At 38.9% G+C, this 18,264-nt stretch overlaps 1 protein-coding gene across 1 annotated transcript in view; it reads right to left on the bottom strand.

The window, feature by feature from the left end:
• The window catches only part of TMTC1 (transmembrane O-mannosyltransferase targeting cadherins 1), a 154,263-nt gene that overhangs the window by 71,336 nt on the left and 64,663 nt on the right, over positions 1 to 18,264 (bottom strand). The window contains exon 9 of the mRNA XM_083365190.1: positions 3,923 to 4,044. Coding sequence (XP_083221316.1) covers positions 3,923 to 4,044 — 122 coding nt within the window. The remainder of the gene's footprint in view (positions 1 to 3,922; positions 4,045 to 18,264) is intronic.

The raw sequence follows: 18,264 nt of genomic DNA, 5'->3' as shown, positions 1-18,264 counted from the left end.
TGTATCACCTGGGGAAATATCTCATCTGCTCCTAAATTTTTTTCCAGATCGTTATCCTCTTGTTCTCAAAAACGGATATTTAATTCTTAATAAAAATGGTTAGGATTGTAAAACCTGTGCAGTAGAATAAAAACAGTCTCACCTACAACATATCTCTGCATAGTTGCTAAAACCCTAGTATCTGTGGAGATACAGAAATACCTATATTGTTCTAACATACAAGACCTCTTTTCTGTCTTTTTAAAAAATTACAGGAAGTCCTTGACTTATGACCAGTTGCTTAACTACCCCACCCTGGTCACACATTTATGGCTACTTGCCACATCCTGCTGTCACCTGACTACATTTTACAATGTTTTTGCTGAAAACAGACATTTATATCCAGTTATTGGTATAAATAGCCCAGAGTGAACAACTGATTCATTTAACAATCGCAGCAGTCGCTTTATGATTGTAGCAATCACTTAAGGACTACTGCAAAAAAGGTCATAAAATCTGGTTGGTCAAATAGGTGATCTGATAAAACAACCTTCAGGACTTACAACCATAATGGCAGGCTCCATTACGGTTGCAAGTCAAGGACTACCTATTATTTTTCTTTTCAAAATTAGTTTTGAACCTCAAATTATTGAGGCAATATCAACTGTGGGAAACAAAGCAAGAATCAGTGCTTCTTAGGCCAGAGATGGCAATGATGTAAGTATTCAACTGTTGCTCACTTCAAGCCCTCCAAATTTCTGGAAAGGAGGAGGAGGAGGAGGAGGAGAGGTTGTTATTCTCAAGTTTTCCTGATAGAAGATTCAAGACACCATTGTTTAAAAAACACAACAGAATATTTAGCAGTAATTTATATTTTGGAAAGTAGTCATATTTAGTTTTCTCAATGCTCCAATTTTTTTAACTAGAATATGTACCAGAGAGGCCTCAGAATTTTTTTTTAAAAAATCACAAGACTACCTCATTTTACAGATTAGATCTTGTACTTTTTCATCTGAGATTTAAATTACAGTACTGAAACCATAGCACAATTTTTATAGCTGAAAATTCAGAATCAAATTTTCAAATGGGAAAGATATAGAGTTTCAAACTCCCAGCAGCATGCTAAAAAATTAAGGAAGATATACTTCAGATGATAATCTTAAACAAAATAAGAACAGGCAATAACTACAATTTGAGATAGCATCTGACTCCTTTTTGTCAGATCCTTCCTCAGATTGCAGCCATTGTTTGTTTTCATTTTACTCTCCTTGGTTTCTTGCTTATCAGCAAGGAAGGCTGACAACCACAAGAAGGCCCTCTGAATTAACCTTCTCTTCTGGTTAGCAGTAATATATAAACTGCCCCCTCCTAGAAAAAGTATTTTTCTCCTTTCAAACTAAAAGTTCTTCTGTAATATCACAAGGTATTTTGAGCCAAACGGTAAGGGAATATGAATTGGTAGGAAGTTTTGAAGCATGCTGCCAAATTGCCAGGATTACACTTCTGTCACTCAATAAAAACTATTACAGAACATGAAGCATGAGAAAAATCATAAGTCTTACTATACATTATGAAGCAGGACTGCAGGCTTTCATTAGTAGATCAAACAACCGAAGCTTAATAAGCTTTGGGCAAGAAAATATGAAAGAGAGTCAGTCCCACCGTCTTCAGGATTACATGTCTAGGATTTTATTAACTTGGCACTTTTTTGGGTGGTAGACAAAGAGTCCTAGATCTATCCATTCCTCCTTAGTAGATTCTGTGTATGTGTCTTTGTAGAATCACACATCATGGATGCATACGTGCAAAAAGAAAAAAAGATGGAAGAAATAATGTGAAAACATTTGAGATTACAACTGGGAAACAATGATGTCTAGATTCCCAGTAAGCACCATTGATATGATAATGCAACCACTTCTACAGGGATTAGTGATAAATTCAAGCCTCCTGCATGGAACCCATAATGCAAACTGCTTCTGTTCAGGACCAGCATCCTTGATCCCATCCCTGCCTCATCTCAATTGTTTTCATTTTCTGGCTTTGAAAGGTCAGTGAACATACCAACAAATATGCCCAGTTATAATTGTAAGCTGCCCAGAATTACCTTATGATAAGATGGGGGGGTTAATATATTCTATAAATAAATAAATTCTCATTGGGATACAAGTTGTCTTCGACTTACAATCACAATTGAGCCCAAAATTTCTATTGCTAAGTGAGACATTTGTTAAGTGAGTTTCCCCCCATTTTGCAACCTTTCTTGCCATAGTAGTTAAGTGAATCACTGCAGTTGTTAAAGGAATTTGGTTTTCCAATTCACTTTGCTTGTCAGAAGGTTGCAAAAGCTGATCACATGAACCTGAGACACTGCAATTGCTGTAAATATGAAGCAATGGCCAAGCATCCGAATTTTGATCACGTGACCATGGGGATGCTGCAATGTCGTAAGTGTGAAAAAGGTAATAAATTACTTTTTTCCAGTGCCATTATAAGGTTGAAAGATCACTACATGAATTGTTGTAAGTTGAGGACTACCTATATGTTGGGTTTTCCCATAAGATTTCTTCCTCTTGTGTTTCTCCAAAATCTGGAGTTATCACAAGCCCATTAATCTCCTGGATGATACCATTCTATCAGCTTTTTCTTATTAATAAATATAATAATGATATATTTATTCATACATTATTCATACAATCATTATTCATTCAATCATATTTTCTTTTCTCATTCCATGTTTATAAAAAAGCTAAAAATGTCTGAGTGTACATAAATACATTCAGCAATCTCAGTCACTTCCAGTAAGCAATTAAAATATCTACTAATTAAGTCACTTAAATCAATGGTCCTAGATATAGTGCTTATAGATGACAAGATAATGAAATAATTCTGAAGCACTACTGAATAATGAACTCTTTTGAACAAGACAGTTGTTTTCAAATTTGTTCTTTTAGCAAATTCCTTTACAAATGTACATTATAATGGGTTCTTTAGTTAGGAAATCAAAAATGTCAGGCAAGCTCCCATGAAAAATATGAGTAGTGTCCACAAATATTCTTCTATATGATTAAGTCAGTTCCCATGATGAACTGAACATGCCCTCAAAAAACAAAAAAAAACAAAAACAAAAACAGACCAGCATCCTGTGACAGACATTTGTGTGTGTGTGTGTGTGTGTGCATGTGTTCGTGCGTGCGTGCCTTCAAGTCAGCGTTGACTTCTAGTGACTGCCTGGACTAATCCCTGCAGTTTTCTTGGTAAGGTTTAAGAAGTGGTTTCTCCATTGCTTTCTTCCTACGTTTCAGAGAAAGTGACTAGCCCAAGGTCACCCAAAGCTGGCTTTGTGCATAAGGCAGAACTAGAACTCACAATCTCCTGATTTCTAGCCTGCCACCTTAACCTTTTACCTCAAACTCTCATGACAGAGATGAACTGAACTGGAAATGATCAAAACAAACAAACAACAAACACCCTATAGCAGGCATGTCAAACTCGCAACGTCACGAGACGTCGCGTGACATATTGGAACTTTTTCCCCATTGCCGGCAATGGGGTGGGCGCGGTTTCGACGTGATGCATCCATCACATCGAATATGTTCATCTCGAGCTCAACCTATAGATTATTTTAACCCTGGTGAGCCAAGATTATTTTTTTAAAAAGATGGAGCAATATATGAACAGCTTTATATGAAATCACCACATACAGCTAAAGAAAACTATTATGGCAACCTGCCACAATTCCTTTGAATATTTTGACCTACCTGGCTGAACAAAGTATGTCAAATTGGGGGTGTTTTTACTACTTCCTTTTTCTTTTCTTTTTTTTTTACATCTTTGGAAATTTCAGAAGTGGTAGCTTGTGGAAAACCAGTGTAATAAAGAGTATAATTTCAAAACTCGTGCTTGAGTATTGCATCGTACAAGAATTAAAATGTATGAAAATTACCTAGGCATATACAGGATGCGTTCTGCTACAACAAATCCCACCCTGAAGAAGAGGTTGCTAGCAGGTATGAAGGGGAAAATCAGGAACAACAGGCCAACTAGAATTTCTCTGTGTTCCAGTTTCTGCAACAAGAAACACATGTGAAAAAGAATTAGCCGAAATCAGGCAAGATCAGAGATCCAGTTCCAAGATTACAATAGTTGTGCTTATTCATGTGCAAAAATCTGAACAACCACTAGATGGGAGCAAAGATTTTCTGAATCTAGGTGGGGGCCTCAATTTTTGCATGACAGACATGGTAGCCCAAAATACAGGCAGTCCTCAGCTTACGACCCGTACTGAGATCAGAATTTCCATTGCTAAGCAAGCCAATGGTAATTGTTAAGTAACCCACACCCAATCTTTTTTCTTTTTTCTTTCTTTTGTAAAGATTGTTAAGCGAGGTTAGTAAATCATGTCGTGGTTCAGTGAATGTAGTCTCCCCTATTGTCTTTGTTTGTCAGAAACCAGCTGAGAAGGTCGCAAACGGCAATCACACTATCCCTGGACACTGCAACTGTTGTGGATACGTGCTGGTTGCTAAGGGCCCAAATTTTGATCACATGAAAATAAGCCACAGCCCCCTGCTCCACCCGTTTCAAAAAGGGACATCACGATCTGTCCAAAAACTGTTCATGTGGTAAGAAATTAGTAAAAGGGGCAGCGAGACGTGCTGGCTGGCATTTAGCAAATTAGCTTGCATGATAAACAGTCATTTTGGTGTGTTAAATGGAAAAGAAAAAAAGATGTTGAGTAGAGCCGGCCTTTGGGCATGAAAAAAAAGATTTCACAAGAGAACACTGTCAGCAGACAAATTGGGCTGATGTTTTTGTTTTTTCTTCTTCCCTGAGATGTTACAGAAACATTTAAAAATAAAATGAATGCGAGGATGCCTCAACGGTCGTAATTGTGAAAACTGGTCATATGTCACTTTTTCCAGTGCTGTTGTAATTTCGAACAGTTGCTAAATAAACGGTTGTAAATCAAGGACTACCTTATGCCTTGCGTATATAAATATTCGTTTCTTGTAATTATCTGGTTAAAAATAGCAATTTGAATCTAGTTTTATTTAGTTTGCTTTTATATAGTGCCGTATGTAGTTTTTAAAACAGGGATTCTGAGATTTGAAGCAGAACACAAGTGGACGGGTTGACTACATACTCGTTATTTTTGGATTTACAAGCATTACTGCACTTGGTGAGGGACACAGCTAATTTTGGATGGAATTAGATATATGTCTTCCTACTCTTTTTAATGTTTGACACTTAGATCTGCATCACGACAGCATCAAACTGTAATTTTTAATATGTGGCCCTCTCTTATTTTGAGTCTAGATACCAAACTCTGTGCAGAGTGATAGACTGGAATAGCTCCATAAAAAGTACACTCTAAGTCAGTGTTTCTCATCCTTGTCCATTTTAAGATGTACAGATTTCAAATCCCAGAATTCCCTAGGCAGCATTTTCAATTCCCCGGAGCCAAAGTCCCAATAGTAGCCAACATTGAAAAAAGCTGTTCTGTGTGAATGGCCTCTTTCTGCTATACCTCATCACATGCTATTGAAAGGAACTGAGAAATTCAGCATGTCCAAATAACTAGGGAAAAGCAGAAAGGATTGGAATGGAAAACCAGGTGGCCGTATTGGAGTGTCTTGAGGGACGACAGGAGACAGTAGGCACGGTCCAAAGCAATTTGTTTATTGGGCAGAGGTCCCGGGCGAGGCACCGCCGGGAATCCCTCGTATTTATAGTCAACAGCAACATTAACAACTTTAGTTAGAACCAATAAACAGGCGGGGTTCTCCCGCCTAACGATAACGCCCATTAGGGAAGAGATCGGCTAAGGTAGTCACGGCTGACAGCGGGTTGTTGCTGGGGCCAGCTGGCAGCTTTGACAGCTCCGGCTGAACTGCGCATGCGCGGTTAAGCTCAGTTTGACAGCTGTCAGTGTACTGCGCCTGCGCGTCAGTTGACAGCTGTCAGAATCGGCCGGTTTGACAGCTGTCAGTGCACTGCGCATGCGCGGCAGTTTGACAGCTGTCAGAATCGGCCGCTTGCTGCGTCAGTGGGGGGGAAACGCCGCGGCAGCCTTTTGACGGCTGTCAACGGCTGCCAGGGATTCCTTATGTTTTGTGAGGGGAATGTGTGTGTCTGCTGAGTACATAACACGTATCATTTACAAGTTATGTTTGAATGATATTCTTCCTTACGTGATTCTCAAAGTCTTGTCTATGAAATCAAGGCAGCTGTATTTCATCTAATCGTGTTGATTTTTCTTATCAACACAATTGGATTAAATACATAAAAGTCCCATAGTGAGCAAATCTGAACTCTGGGGATAAATTGCCACAGTCAGAAGAATAAATTGAGTTTGGTTTGCATGTACTGGATTTTACATTTCTTTGAAATTACATTCGCATAATTTCACAGAAACCATCTAAAATAATAATAACAGTTTTCTCCTAAAAATTACCATCCTATTCATATGTCTATGGAGATTCCCAGTCATCCAAGTCATGGTTGTCCCAAAGGTGCTTTTCAAAAGGCAACTGGAATTTTTTTCCCTTGAAGGAAAAAACAAAGAAAAGTCCAGTTCTTTTGGGAAAAGCATTTTTGGGTGATCCTATTCATAAAATAAAGATACTGGGGGGGAGGGGAAATGCAATTGAATTGCCCTATGGAGAACTGAACTAGAATGTTTAGTTGCTGACTTAAAGATTATCATTGCTAAATTTGTTACTACCTGCCTTAACAACAATCCAAAATTCATACTTTTCAGCTTAATAGGCCTTCCTTGAGATTGTTGAAGCTTACTGTAATTGAGTATTTGTTTAGCAACTTCTTACAATCAACCTTCTTCTTGTAACATTTAGGTTTTCTCTTGAGAACTCCATTCTACCACTTATTCACAGGTTTCTATATTTGATGCCCAATAAAACTAAGATGTGACAGGTATCACTAAGCAGTTTGAAACTGAAACTGCACAGTGTTATCTTTATAAGCATTTTTCAGCCTACAGAGCATTTTATAGCCCTCAAATCCCCAGGATAAATTGTTCCGCACTTCATCATTGGTATACAGTACTAACTCTCACAGATCTATTAAATATATACATAAAAAAGCTTAACTGCAACACAAATCTCCAATCTAAATCTAGATATTAGACTAAGTTGAAAGTTATCCCTAGAAGAAAGCAACAACAAACAACTTCTGTGCTGTGAAAATTGTTCATGTAGTCACCAGTCATCACAGAAGATGGCTCCAACTAACCAACCTGGCTGACCTTGAAAAAGCTAAGCAGAGTCAGTCCTGGTTAGTATTTTAATAGGAAATCTGTAGTATTAAATTTTTAGACTGGGAAATAATAATAATATTTTAATAGAGAAAGGCAGTGGAAAAAATCCCCCTCTATTGTATTCTGACACTAAGAAAACTATGTTCACGCTTATGTTCAGATTCATTTATATTTAGGTTCATACAGGTTGACTATCCACTGAGAACTAGTTTGCTAAGTAAAGTCATTTTCAATCCTAATTTTTAATACATAAGAATAGTTTTGGTCTGAAACTAATTACTCTATATCAGGGGTGTCAAACTGCCGGCCCACGGGCTAGACGTGTCATTGGGAAACCACGCCCACCCCATTGCCGGCAATGGCGAAAAAGCTCTGATAAGTTGTGCGACATCATGTGACGTCGTGAGTTTGACATGCCTGCTCTATATTAAAATTTACACTTTATTAAACCCTACATTTTTTCCACTAATTAAGTGACCATATCCCGGGGGGGGTCTAGAACAAATCACCATGGCCAACTCACTATGGCCAACTTGCTGCAGGATAATGTGCTGCGAGACAATTCATTGCTGCATTAATCATTTCATTGTTACTTTTATTATTGGTGATCACAATTTTGTTGAAATTATTGTAATGTATTTCTGGATTGACACTCTTCTTTTTTATTATTATTGCCCATGGTTCTGTCAAAATCAATTCGACTTTTGTATTTGTTAAATTGTCCCACGGTGAGTTGTCCTGCTGTGAGTTGGCTGCAGCAAGTTGGCCACAGTGAATTGGCCATAGCAAGTTGACCGTGGCAAGTTGTCCCATTCCATGACTAAGGATTTGTCAGTGAATGTAGATTTGTCACTAGAAAGAAAGGAGAGTACAAGGAAAAGTTAAGTGAGGAGAAATATATATATGATAGATCAGAAATTCTAAGATTCCAAGATTCTGCCATCCTGCCGTACAACAATAAAAATATTCCATGCTGTTTCTTAACATGGCCAACCTCAAAAGGCTGACTGCAGTGAAGCTTGAAATGACAGATTAGCCCAGGTTTTCCCAAAAACCACATCTGTAAATACGTTTTACTGCTAATCTGAAGTTACTTATTTAAAGGTTCCTGTTGTGACTAGTTAATGAGTTTGTAATTAGCCAAAGAATAACCATTTTTATCCAATGTCACCCTTATTTATCCAGATTTGGGAAACTGGTTTAGCCAAAACACTAAGCACTTTCAGTAAGAAGCAATTTAACCAGGTTGATGTGGTGGATAGGCAGAAAAAAGTCTCCCAGGCAGTCTTGCATATATCCAACATCTTATTTACACTGGAACTTCAGTTCCTTATACAAGTAGTCCTCACTTAACAACCGGTCACCTAGCAACCATTCAAAGTTATGACAGACCCACCAAAAGCTACTTACAACCAGTTCTGGTCTTCCAATGGCTGCAAAACCTCATCCCTCCACAGTCACATGACCGCATTTCAGGTGCTTGGCAACTGTCTCACCTTTACATCCAGTTGCAGCATTCTATAGTCAGGTGAACGTGATTTACCATGTTTTTTGCCAGTTTCCCCCCATAGGAATACATTGATTCAATTAATAATCACAGAGTTTGCTTGAAACCCACAGTGTTTGCTTAACAACTGTGGCAAAAAAAGGTCATAAAATCAGGTCCGGTCACATGGGTGCCTCAACTCACAATAGTCATGACAGAATTTCCAGGCTGTATTAAGTTGTAAGTAGAGAATCTGTATAGTCTTGGTTGCAGTTTCTTAGTATGCTAAGGGGAGGTAGAAATCAGACATTCCAAATTAAACACTGCATAGGTTACTTATTCATGTAATCCCAGCATTCCACTTTCATCTTTTCTAATCCTACGTCCAACCTAAGTACAAAGAAACTCACCAGCCACAGCACATCCAATGTTTATAGTGTGCAGGAGCCCAGCTCTAGCACTGCCATCTCAATTAAAGACATCCTGAAGAAAAAGCTATAGGGCCTTGAGAATTTGATCTATTTTCTATCATGGCTGACAAGAGTGCCATAGGTGAGGCATAGAGAGGCCTCATCATTATCATCATAATCATCATAGTTGGAAGGGATCTTGGAGGTCTTCTAATCCAACTCCCTGCTCAAGCAAGAAACCCTATACCAGGGGTAGACAACCTTGGCCCTTTTACGACTTGTGGACTTCAACTCCCAGAATTCCTGAGCCAGCATGGCTCAGCTTGGAAACCTCTCCCTTTCCCCTCAGCATGGCTGGCTCAGGAATACTGGGAGTTGAAGTCCACGAGTTGTAAAAGAGCCAAGGTTGCCTACCCCTGCCCTATACCATTCCAGACAAATGGCTGTCCAGTCTCTTCTTAAAAGCCTCCAGTGATGGAGCACTCACAACTTTTGAAGGCAAGCCATTTCACTGGTTGATTGTTCTCACTGACAAGAAATTTCTCCTTAGTTCCAAGTTGCTTCTCTGCTTGGTTAGTTTCCATCCATTGCTTCTTGTCCTGCTTTCTGGTAATTTGGAAAATAAGTTGATGCCCTCTTCTTTGTGGACACCTTAGTACAAGGCAGGTCCTTCTATCCATTCACTGTCAAAACACCAGTAAATTGTTAACAGTTAGGAAAATATTCTACTATATTATTTTATCAGCTTCTCATCAAGATCTATGTTGGATCAATTCATCAGAGCCTTAAGTTCATTCTTGGATTGTGGACTCTCTTTTTTGTTTTTAGCAGCACTACAAAGAATTGCTTTGGTGTTTTAAACTTTAATCCTTGCAGGTTTTAATTACACTTGACAATCTTGCTGAACAAAATGTGGATGATGACATAATAGCCTTATTGAGATAAAACACTGAAGAGACAATCTTTTTTCCTAATCATTTTACTTTTGTAATTTTTTTATTTGAAACTACATAAGATGATGAAGGAAAATGATGGAATAAAGGCTGTACATGAATATGAAATAATTCTGATTAAAGGCAGAAAGCATAATAGAGGGGAAAACTGTATGAATCCAATGTTGTGGGTTTGTTACTCCATCTGAAGATATACAACAGTGAAGATTTGCATCTTCTCCAGTTGCAATTAACAATGGCAAAAGATTATCTAAGTAGTTCCTGTTCTCTTTTAAGGTAATTAAACAGATCAAACATATAATTTAAAGAGCAATATCCTTTTAGCCAGCCAAAGATTTTACATCCAGAATTAAATACTAAGGCAACAGATTCAGAAGCAGCATTACAAAACCCCTGAACAACATTAACCTTAGCAGCAACATAAGGAAGGGACTTTGAATAAGTCAAACATTCAAAATGGATCTTTTATTAAAATGATTTCATATGAAAAAATGAAATGATTTTTCACACAAAATGAAAAAAATGCAATTTACTTCTGAACAGTCAAATGTGGAAGCTCCACAAATGCAGGCAGCTGATTTGATGCATCAGCAGCACCGTGATTCAAATAGATGGCGTACTAAGCAGGAGGTTAGCAAGCTCGTGTTTGAGACCCAAGAGCTGCCGTGGGGCGGGGATGAGCTCTGATCCTTCAGTCCAGCTCCTGCAAAAGACATGAAAGGAGCCTCCAATGGGACATTCCCCCAGGGCAGTGGTGATATTACCAGCTAATCCTTTCAACCCGGATGTGCCTTGGCGCTTCTGACTTGAGTGCAAAATTTGATGCATCCAGATAAGAACCATTTGACTGAAGTGGGGACCTGGACCTGGGTTTGTGCAACTGTAGAATCCACAAACTTCATGGAGCTCAAGCACCAATTCATTAACCCTGCACGACATCTGAGAAAGAGATGGCCCAAGTATAATAATTAATCAATGAGAGTCTACAGAAGATATTTTCCACCATTCTTCTTCTGCCAGTATATCCACGTTTGCCAAATAAGAACAGCTCCCTGAACATAGTTCATGATTCCCATCTCTTTAATTCTCACTCTCCCTCTGTTTTCAGAGTCCTTAGAACAGGTACATGAAACAGAACTCTTCATCAATTAAAACTAATGAGGCTTGCAATCTAATTGTATGAAGGAGGGCCATGAAACAATAAGAGACTTTTGTCTTTCATGTAATGGTATGTGGGACTGACACTGGGAGATAGGAGGAGGAGCAACAGTCTAATAAACAAAATTTGGCTAAAAAGGAGGGGGTGATGAAAGCATATCAGAAGGTCTCCTAGTTTTCAGGAGAGTAAAGCAAGGGAGGGGAGAGTTTCAGACTTGCAAGATGATCCATCCCAGAGGGATAGAATAAAGATCAAGTACTAGTACCATTTTTCCTGACAGTTAGAACAATTAATCAATGGAAAGTCTTGCCTCCAGAAATTGTGGTTGCTCTAACACTGGAGGTTTTTAAGAAGAGATTGGACAGCCATTTGTCTGAAATGGTATAGGGTTTCCTGCCAGTGCAAGCAGTTGGACTAGAACAGGGGTCCCCAACCTATGGTCTGCAGCCCGGTACCGGGCCATGGCCTGTTGGCCACCAGGCCCCTGGAATAGCTGACGAGCCCTGCCCCACTCAAGGTAGCACAGCCGCTTGGGTACTAGCAGCCCCATTTGCGCATGCACAGGGAAGCTAAGTCCACCACCAATGTCACATGGGCACCAGCGGTACACCAGCACACATGCCATGGGTGTGGGCTGCCCACTTGTGCACGCACACACACACACACACACACACACACACTAGCACCGCTGTCATGCACACATCTGTTTATGCATGCATCGCAAATCTGCATGCATACATTTTCCTGCTGCTCCCTTTCCTTCCGGGCTGCCAAGCCGGAAAGGTTGGGGAACTCTGGACTAGAAGACTTCCAAAGAGAGTTGCACCCTCTTTTACAAACTTTTGCCATAGTTATTAAGCAGATCGCTGTAGTTGTTAGTGAATCATGCGGTCATTAAGCAAATCTGGCTTCCCCCTTTGACTCTGCCTCTCAGAAGTCAGCTGGGAAGGTCAGAAATAGTCATCCCATGACCCGAGACATGACCGTGGGGAGGCTGCAATGGCTGTAAGTGCAAGAACCAGTAATAAGTCACTTTTTTCAATGCTGCTGTAACTTCAAATGGTCACTGAATGAAATCGTTGCAAGTCGAGGACTATCTGTATACCATCTGAACTTAGGCTGCAATCTGATACACATTCCTTGGAAGCTTGCTTCTGAAGAGACAGAGTTTGCACTAGAATCTGTCAACTTACTGGTTAAGCACCAGGTGAGGGAATTAACTAACAATTATTATGCAGAATATTCTAATTATTTTACATATTGGGGTTAACCTTTTATCTAATTAAAAAATGTTTAGAAACCAAAGTAGGGAATTAAAAAAAAACACCTAGTCATTCTTTTTCCTCTTTGCGTCTTATGAATTGGAAAGAAATTACGTACAGTATTCTCAAGAACTGTGACCCATATACAAGAAGGAACAGAACTTCTGGGAATACCATAGGATGCCTACGCTGGCTGTGGGGAAATGAATGTTATATTTCCCTCATTATGAGAAAAAGAGCCATCAGAAAGAACAAGTGAGCTACAGAACAAGAGCACCGTAATTTCCTGAAACAAGCAAAGCAATAGTAGTGGAAAGCTGTTTTTCCCTTCTAGGCTTCCTCTCCTCTAGCAAACGGTCCAATAACTAGCATAAAAAACAAAACAAAATGAGAGACAGAGAATGAGAGTCAGGAGAGGAGGGAGGGAGGGGGAGAGAGAATAGCTGATCTATATAAATGCAGAAATGTTCAGCAACGAAACCACCCATCTTCATAACTTAAATGTCTTTTTTTTCAACACTGTGCACTCTTTCCAACAATGCAATTATCCACATTACCAGTGAGCAAGAAATTAGTGTCACTTTAACCCCTGTTGATCGGAAAGGAAACGATCCAGTAGACATATTCTATATGAGGGGTCCTTGGTGCTCTCTGAGCTTGCTTGTTTTCTTGCAGACGTTTCATTATACAACTAGGTAGGATCATCAGTGCTAGTAGGGAGTGAGGTATGTTCTCATTTCATATTCTGGTGGTCTGCCCTGTCAGCGTTGGTAGGAATGGGTTTGGTAGTACTTCGGTTGGTTTACTGTTAGCTTATTTGGCAGTTCCTTTAGTGGGGTATTGTTTACTTCTTGTTTGTTGGTCTGATGTTAATCTTGGTGTCAATCACTGCTCCTCTGGGTGTTGATTGCTGGTCTTTTCCCCTTTTTGGCTTGTTGATTGTCTCTTTTGAATGGTATGTAGATGTCATTTATGTCTATGTGCCCATTGATGGCTGATTGTCAGAGTGCCAGGTTTCCAAGAATTCCCTAGCATTTGGGGGCTTGGCTTGGTCTAGGATGGTCAGTTTCCCAGCTGAAACTATGATTAAGTCTGTCCACATGTTGTGAAACTAAGGAGTTTCCATCATGTCTTCTGACTGTTAGTTAGTTCATGGATGCACTCTGCCAGTCTTCTGCCTGTTTGTTATACATAGTGCTGGTGCAGTCCTTACACTGTATGTTGTAAATGACTCCTGTTTTTTCTTCTTAAATACCAGAGATGAACATTTATTTTTAAAATTATTTTAGGCCTGCTTTAAATGTTATGCCATTGTTTTTAGTGCTTCTCTCTTCAAAATGGCAGGAAACCTATCAATTTTCATGGACCACAGTCAGACTTGAATCTGGGAACCTCTAAAAGGAAGTTTTCAGGTTAAAGAAGGCCTGCAGTTGCCCATTTCTGAGTTCAGCCTTGGTTTGCTTTAGACATGGCTTACTGAGTGAATTACCATTCATAAAACATAGTAACCTAAAACCAATAGAACCACATTATGGTTTAGAATGCTATGTGAACACAGCCTTTCAATGGCTTCATGGCAATCATATCCTCCCCTCAAAAATGTTTTGTGTTCCCAAACAGTTCAAACAACTAAACAGAACACAGAGTCTCCCTCATTCTCTCAAATAGGAGCTGCTTCTGGAGAGTTAATCAGAAAGGATCTAGGACAAATCGCCATGGCCAACTCACTACAGCCACATTGCTTTGGTCAGTTCGCCCCAGACAACTCATTGCAGAACAACAGGCATGGCCAACTTGCCAAGGTACAACTCGCCGAGGAACAATTCAATGCTATATTGTTTCATTCAATTATTTTTATTATTATTGGTGACCAGGTTTTCATTGAATTATTGTAAATAATATTGTAATTATTATTTCTGGATTGACTTTTATTTTATTATGATTGGACACAGTTCCATTAAAATTAATTTAACCTTTGCATTTGTTCAATTGTCCTGCCGTGAGTGGGCCATGGTGAGTTGTCCCATTCCAAATCAAAAAGAGGCAAGTTGCATAAGTAGGAAGGTAAGATTTATTCCTTTCTCTCTCATAAAAAGATTCCATACCTAAATTTTCCTGTGAGAGAAGCCCTGACTGGCACCAATAAAATGAAAAGTACAGGCAAACTGATGCCCTGAATCTGTCTTTCTGATTTAAGAGAAATTCATATAGCCACACTGACAAGTTAAGAGCATGGACAGAATTGCTCCTTGCAGAGTGATGCATCTGGTTTAGCAATTACCCAGCTGTAGTCATCCACACTGAATACTCTCTGAAATAACTTTTCAATTTGTCAGTTTAACTATGTGAATTGTTCCGCTCATCATTCCCGAGTCATATTCTTGCTTTTCCTGTATTCATTTTAGTACATGACTAAACCACTTCATGCAAAATGAAAATTAGGCAGCTACACCACAGCTACCCAGATGATTTTTTTTTGTAATGGAATCATAGAAGCAGGCTATTCCTTGCAATGCTTCGGCCCATCTAATGCTCAATGAAACACAAAACATGAACTCTGCATATAGGATCCTCAAGAAGGAGAAAGGATTAGTGCACTTTTGAGACATAGGAAATGATAATAGAGTGATTTCTGTAGAGCAGTGTTTCTCAATCTCTGCAATTTTAAGACGTATGAACTTCAACTCCCAGAATTCCCTGTCTAGCATGCACTGGCTAAGGAATTCTGGGAGTTGAAGTTCACACATCTTAAAAGTTCAAAGATTGAGAAATAATGCTGTAAATCAAATTTGTTCCAGCAACTGGAGTCTTATTTGCATCTAATTTGTTGTTCAACTCATACATAATCTAAGATTCCCCAGCTTCATTCCATGCACGTACTCTCAGTTCAGTAAACATGATATGGCCTAGGCAATATGGAATTTATCCCAGATGGAGCTTTATTTCAGCTTTTTAGAGATTAAATATGTGTGAAAACAACCCTTCATGTGTACAACTGAAGAAATATTTAATTGTTGGGCAAACTCTTAAAATTTGCTCTATATAGCACTAAACCTAGATGTCTCTTTAAATGAAAATATAAGGATAGTCTGCATGATTAATTTACCTAACTGGAGTAGAGCTATAGAAGAACAGTGTATAACCATGACTTCTTTATAGGTATGAAATTACTTGGACTAAGTGTAATCTGTACTCAGTGGGATGCTCACTAGAGAAAGCAATTATGTTGGAAAAAGTTAGCAGTAAAAGGAAACCAGGCTGCCAAAGAACATGATGGCTGGACACCATCAAAGCTGACTCCAGCCAGAGGATAGAGAAACTCAGAGAAACAGTGCTATATCGGAAGATGTGGAAAAACCTGCCCCATAGAATTGCCAAGTCAGACACAACTGAATGGATAACATCATCATCATCAAACTGGGATGCATCTTTTCTTCTGTATTGCACCAAGGGATAATGGGATTGCCTTGATTTTGGTATCACGTGATGTGTGAATCCAGCTGCCATGGTTCATAAAACATCATTTATGACTCAATGCATTGTGAAAACCAATTAACTGTGATTTATGTTTAAATCTGTGTGACTGCAGTTGCTGACTTGTCAGTCAAACTACATCTTTTTGTCTCTAACTTGGAAAAATGGCAAAATATTATTAAGGCTTCCGTTGTGTTTGAACAATGGTTGATAAAAACTCAAACATATAGTTCAAATAATGTGTTATGTTATACGTCTAACTATACCTTCTCCTCTATAGGCCTTGCACAGCTGCAGACACAGTTTAGGTTTGATCAAATTCTTATTTTTAATGGGGAAGGAGGTTTGCATGTGTAAATCTGCTATAGAATGAATGACACTGATTCAGTGAAATACAGTGTGTGTGTGTGTGTGTGTGTGTGTGTGTGTGTGTGTGTCATAGATTTTCCTACCTTTTTTTTAAAAAAAAGCACAAACATTATTCCTTATTTGATTTATATGGGCACCTCTTCAACTAGAGCATAAGGCAACATAGCAGATTTGGAGCAAGATATAAAATACTTTAGAAATACAAACCCACTCACTCACACAGAAGATAGCAACAGCCACCTGAGTGTTTTGCTTTATGAGAAAAAAAGACATGTCTAAGAACAAGCAATTCCTTTGTCTCCTTACAGTAGAGTCTCATAATATTTCTAACTGCTAGTTGTATTACTTTGTATAATCTGAACCTCTAGGGCAGACATGTCAAACTCACAACGTCACTTGACGTCGCGTGATATATCAGAGCTTTTTCCTGATTGCCGGCAATGGGGTGAGCGCAGTTTCGTCGTGACGTGTCCGGCCCGTGGGCCGGCAGTTTGACATCCCTGCTCTAGAGCATTATAAAGTACTCGTGAATAAGTTTACACACAGCTCATCTTTCAAGTTTCATTGCCAACACTGGATTCTGCCTGTGTTTGCACTCAAGGTATAGGCAAAATTGTCAGATGTTTTCTAAATAACTTGCATTTACTAACAATGGAAAGCATTTGGTGAGCACTTGCTTTGTGTCTTAGCTGATTTCTAAGCAAGTACATTTAAGGGGAGCATAAATAAGGTTATAAGAAAAAGGATTAAGATTTTTTTAGTAAAAAAAGAAATCAGAAATAGTTGGAACTAAGAAAGTCCAAATCTTCCACAATGATAAGTTAAGAAGCCTTGGGCACAGCCTAATACATCACTCTTACTTCTTTTTTTAACCCACTCGTTTCCCCTGCGGACCTCTCTCTTTATCCTCCTATCAAATTTGGTTAAGGAGGGATTCTAAGCAAGAGGAAGTTAATCTTTTGCCAGTTTTCTATTTAGAATGCAGTGAGCTAAGTAATCAAGAGAGATGCTAAGAACAACAGTAAGTAAAAAATGGTCCTGCCAAGCAAAGTTCTAATATATTCCCCACAAAAGCCAACAGCTAGAAGTCCAGGAAAAAAACTGATTTTGCAGAAATGTTGTATTCACAGCATCCTATTTCATGGATACATAATACCTGATACAAATACCTTCTACCAAAGCAATTCTGTCAATTTATTTCAAAGAAGAAAGGTACTATTTAATTCCCTTGCAATACGTGAGTGGATTAATACTGATGTTAGTTGTCTGGATTGCCATGTTGTTTATTTCTCTTGCTGCATTTCTATTTATTTGTTGTGTTTAGATTATTTTTACATAGTAGGCCACCCAAGATCAGGGTGGAATTGGGTTCTGCCAAAGTTCACTTAAATGGATAAATAAATAATCACTATCACTTCCGCCTTATTAAACCTCTTTGATTCCAAATCACATCAACAAAATTCATCTGTCAAATTTTGAAGAAAATTTGGAGGAGAAATTAACTTAAAACTTAATTTGTTTGCTTTAAATTCCAGAAAAAGGAAGAGCTGGTTGGAGGTTCCTTCTCCCTAATTTATCAAGATTTCTTGAATAATCTGCAATTATTTGGGGTAATCCATTAAGGCATAAATCATGGTTTTAAAACACAGTGTCTAGAGCAGGGGTAGGCAACCTTGGCTCTTTTATGACTCGTGGACTTCAACTCCCAGAATTCCTGAGCCAGCATGGCTCAGCTTGGAAACCTCTCCCTTTCCCCTCAGAATGGCTGGCTCAGGAATTCTGGGAGTTGAAGTCCACGAGTCATAAAAGAGCCAAGGTTGCCTACCCCTGGTCTAGAGTCATACAGTATACTAGGGCAGCATGAACGAGCATGGTTTAGCATTAGTCAAGTGTCTG

Source organism: Vipera ursinii (genome assembly GCF_947247035.1).
Source record: "Vipera ursinii genome assembly, chromosome: 6".
NCBI classification, from domain to species: Eukaryota; Metazoa; Chordata; class Lepidosauria; order Squamata; family Viperidae; genus Vipera; species Vipera ursinii.
The sequence above is the reverse complement of the archived record's forward strand: the minus strand, read 5'-3'. Positions and strand labels throughout refer to the sequence as shown.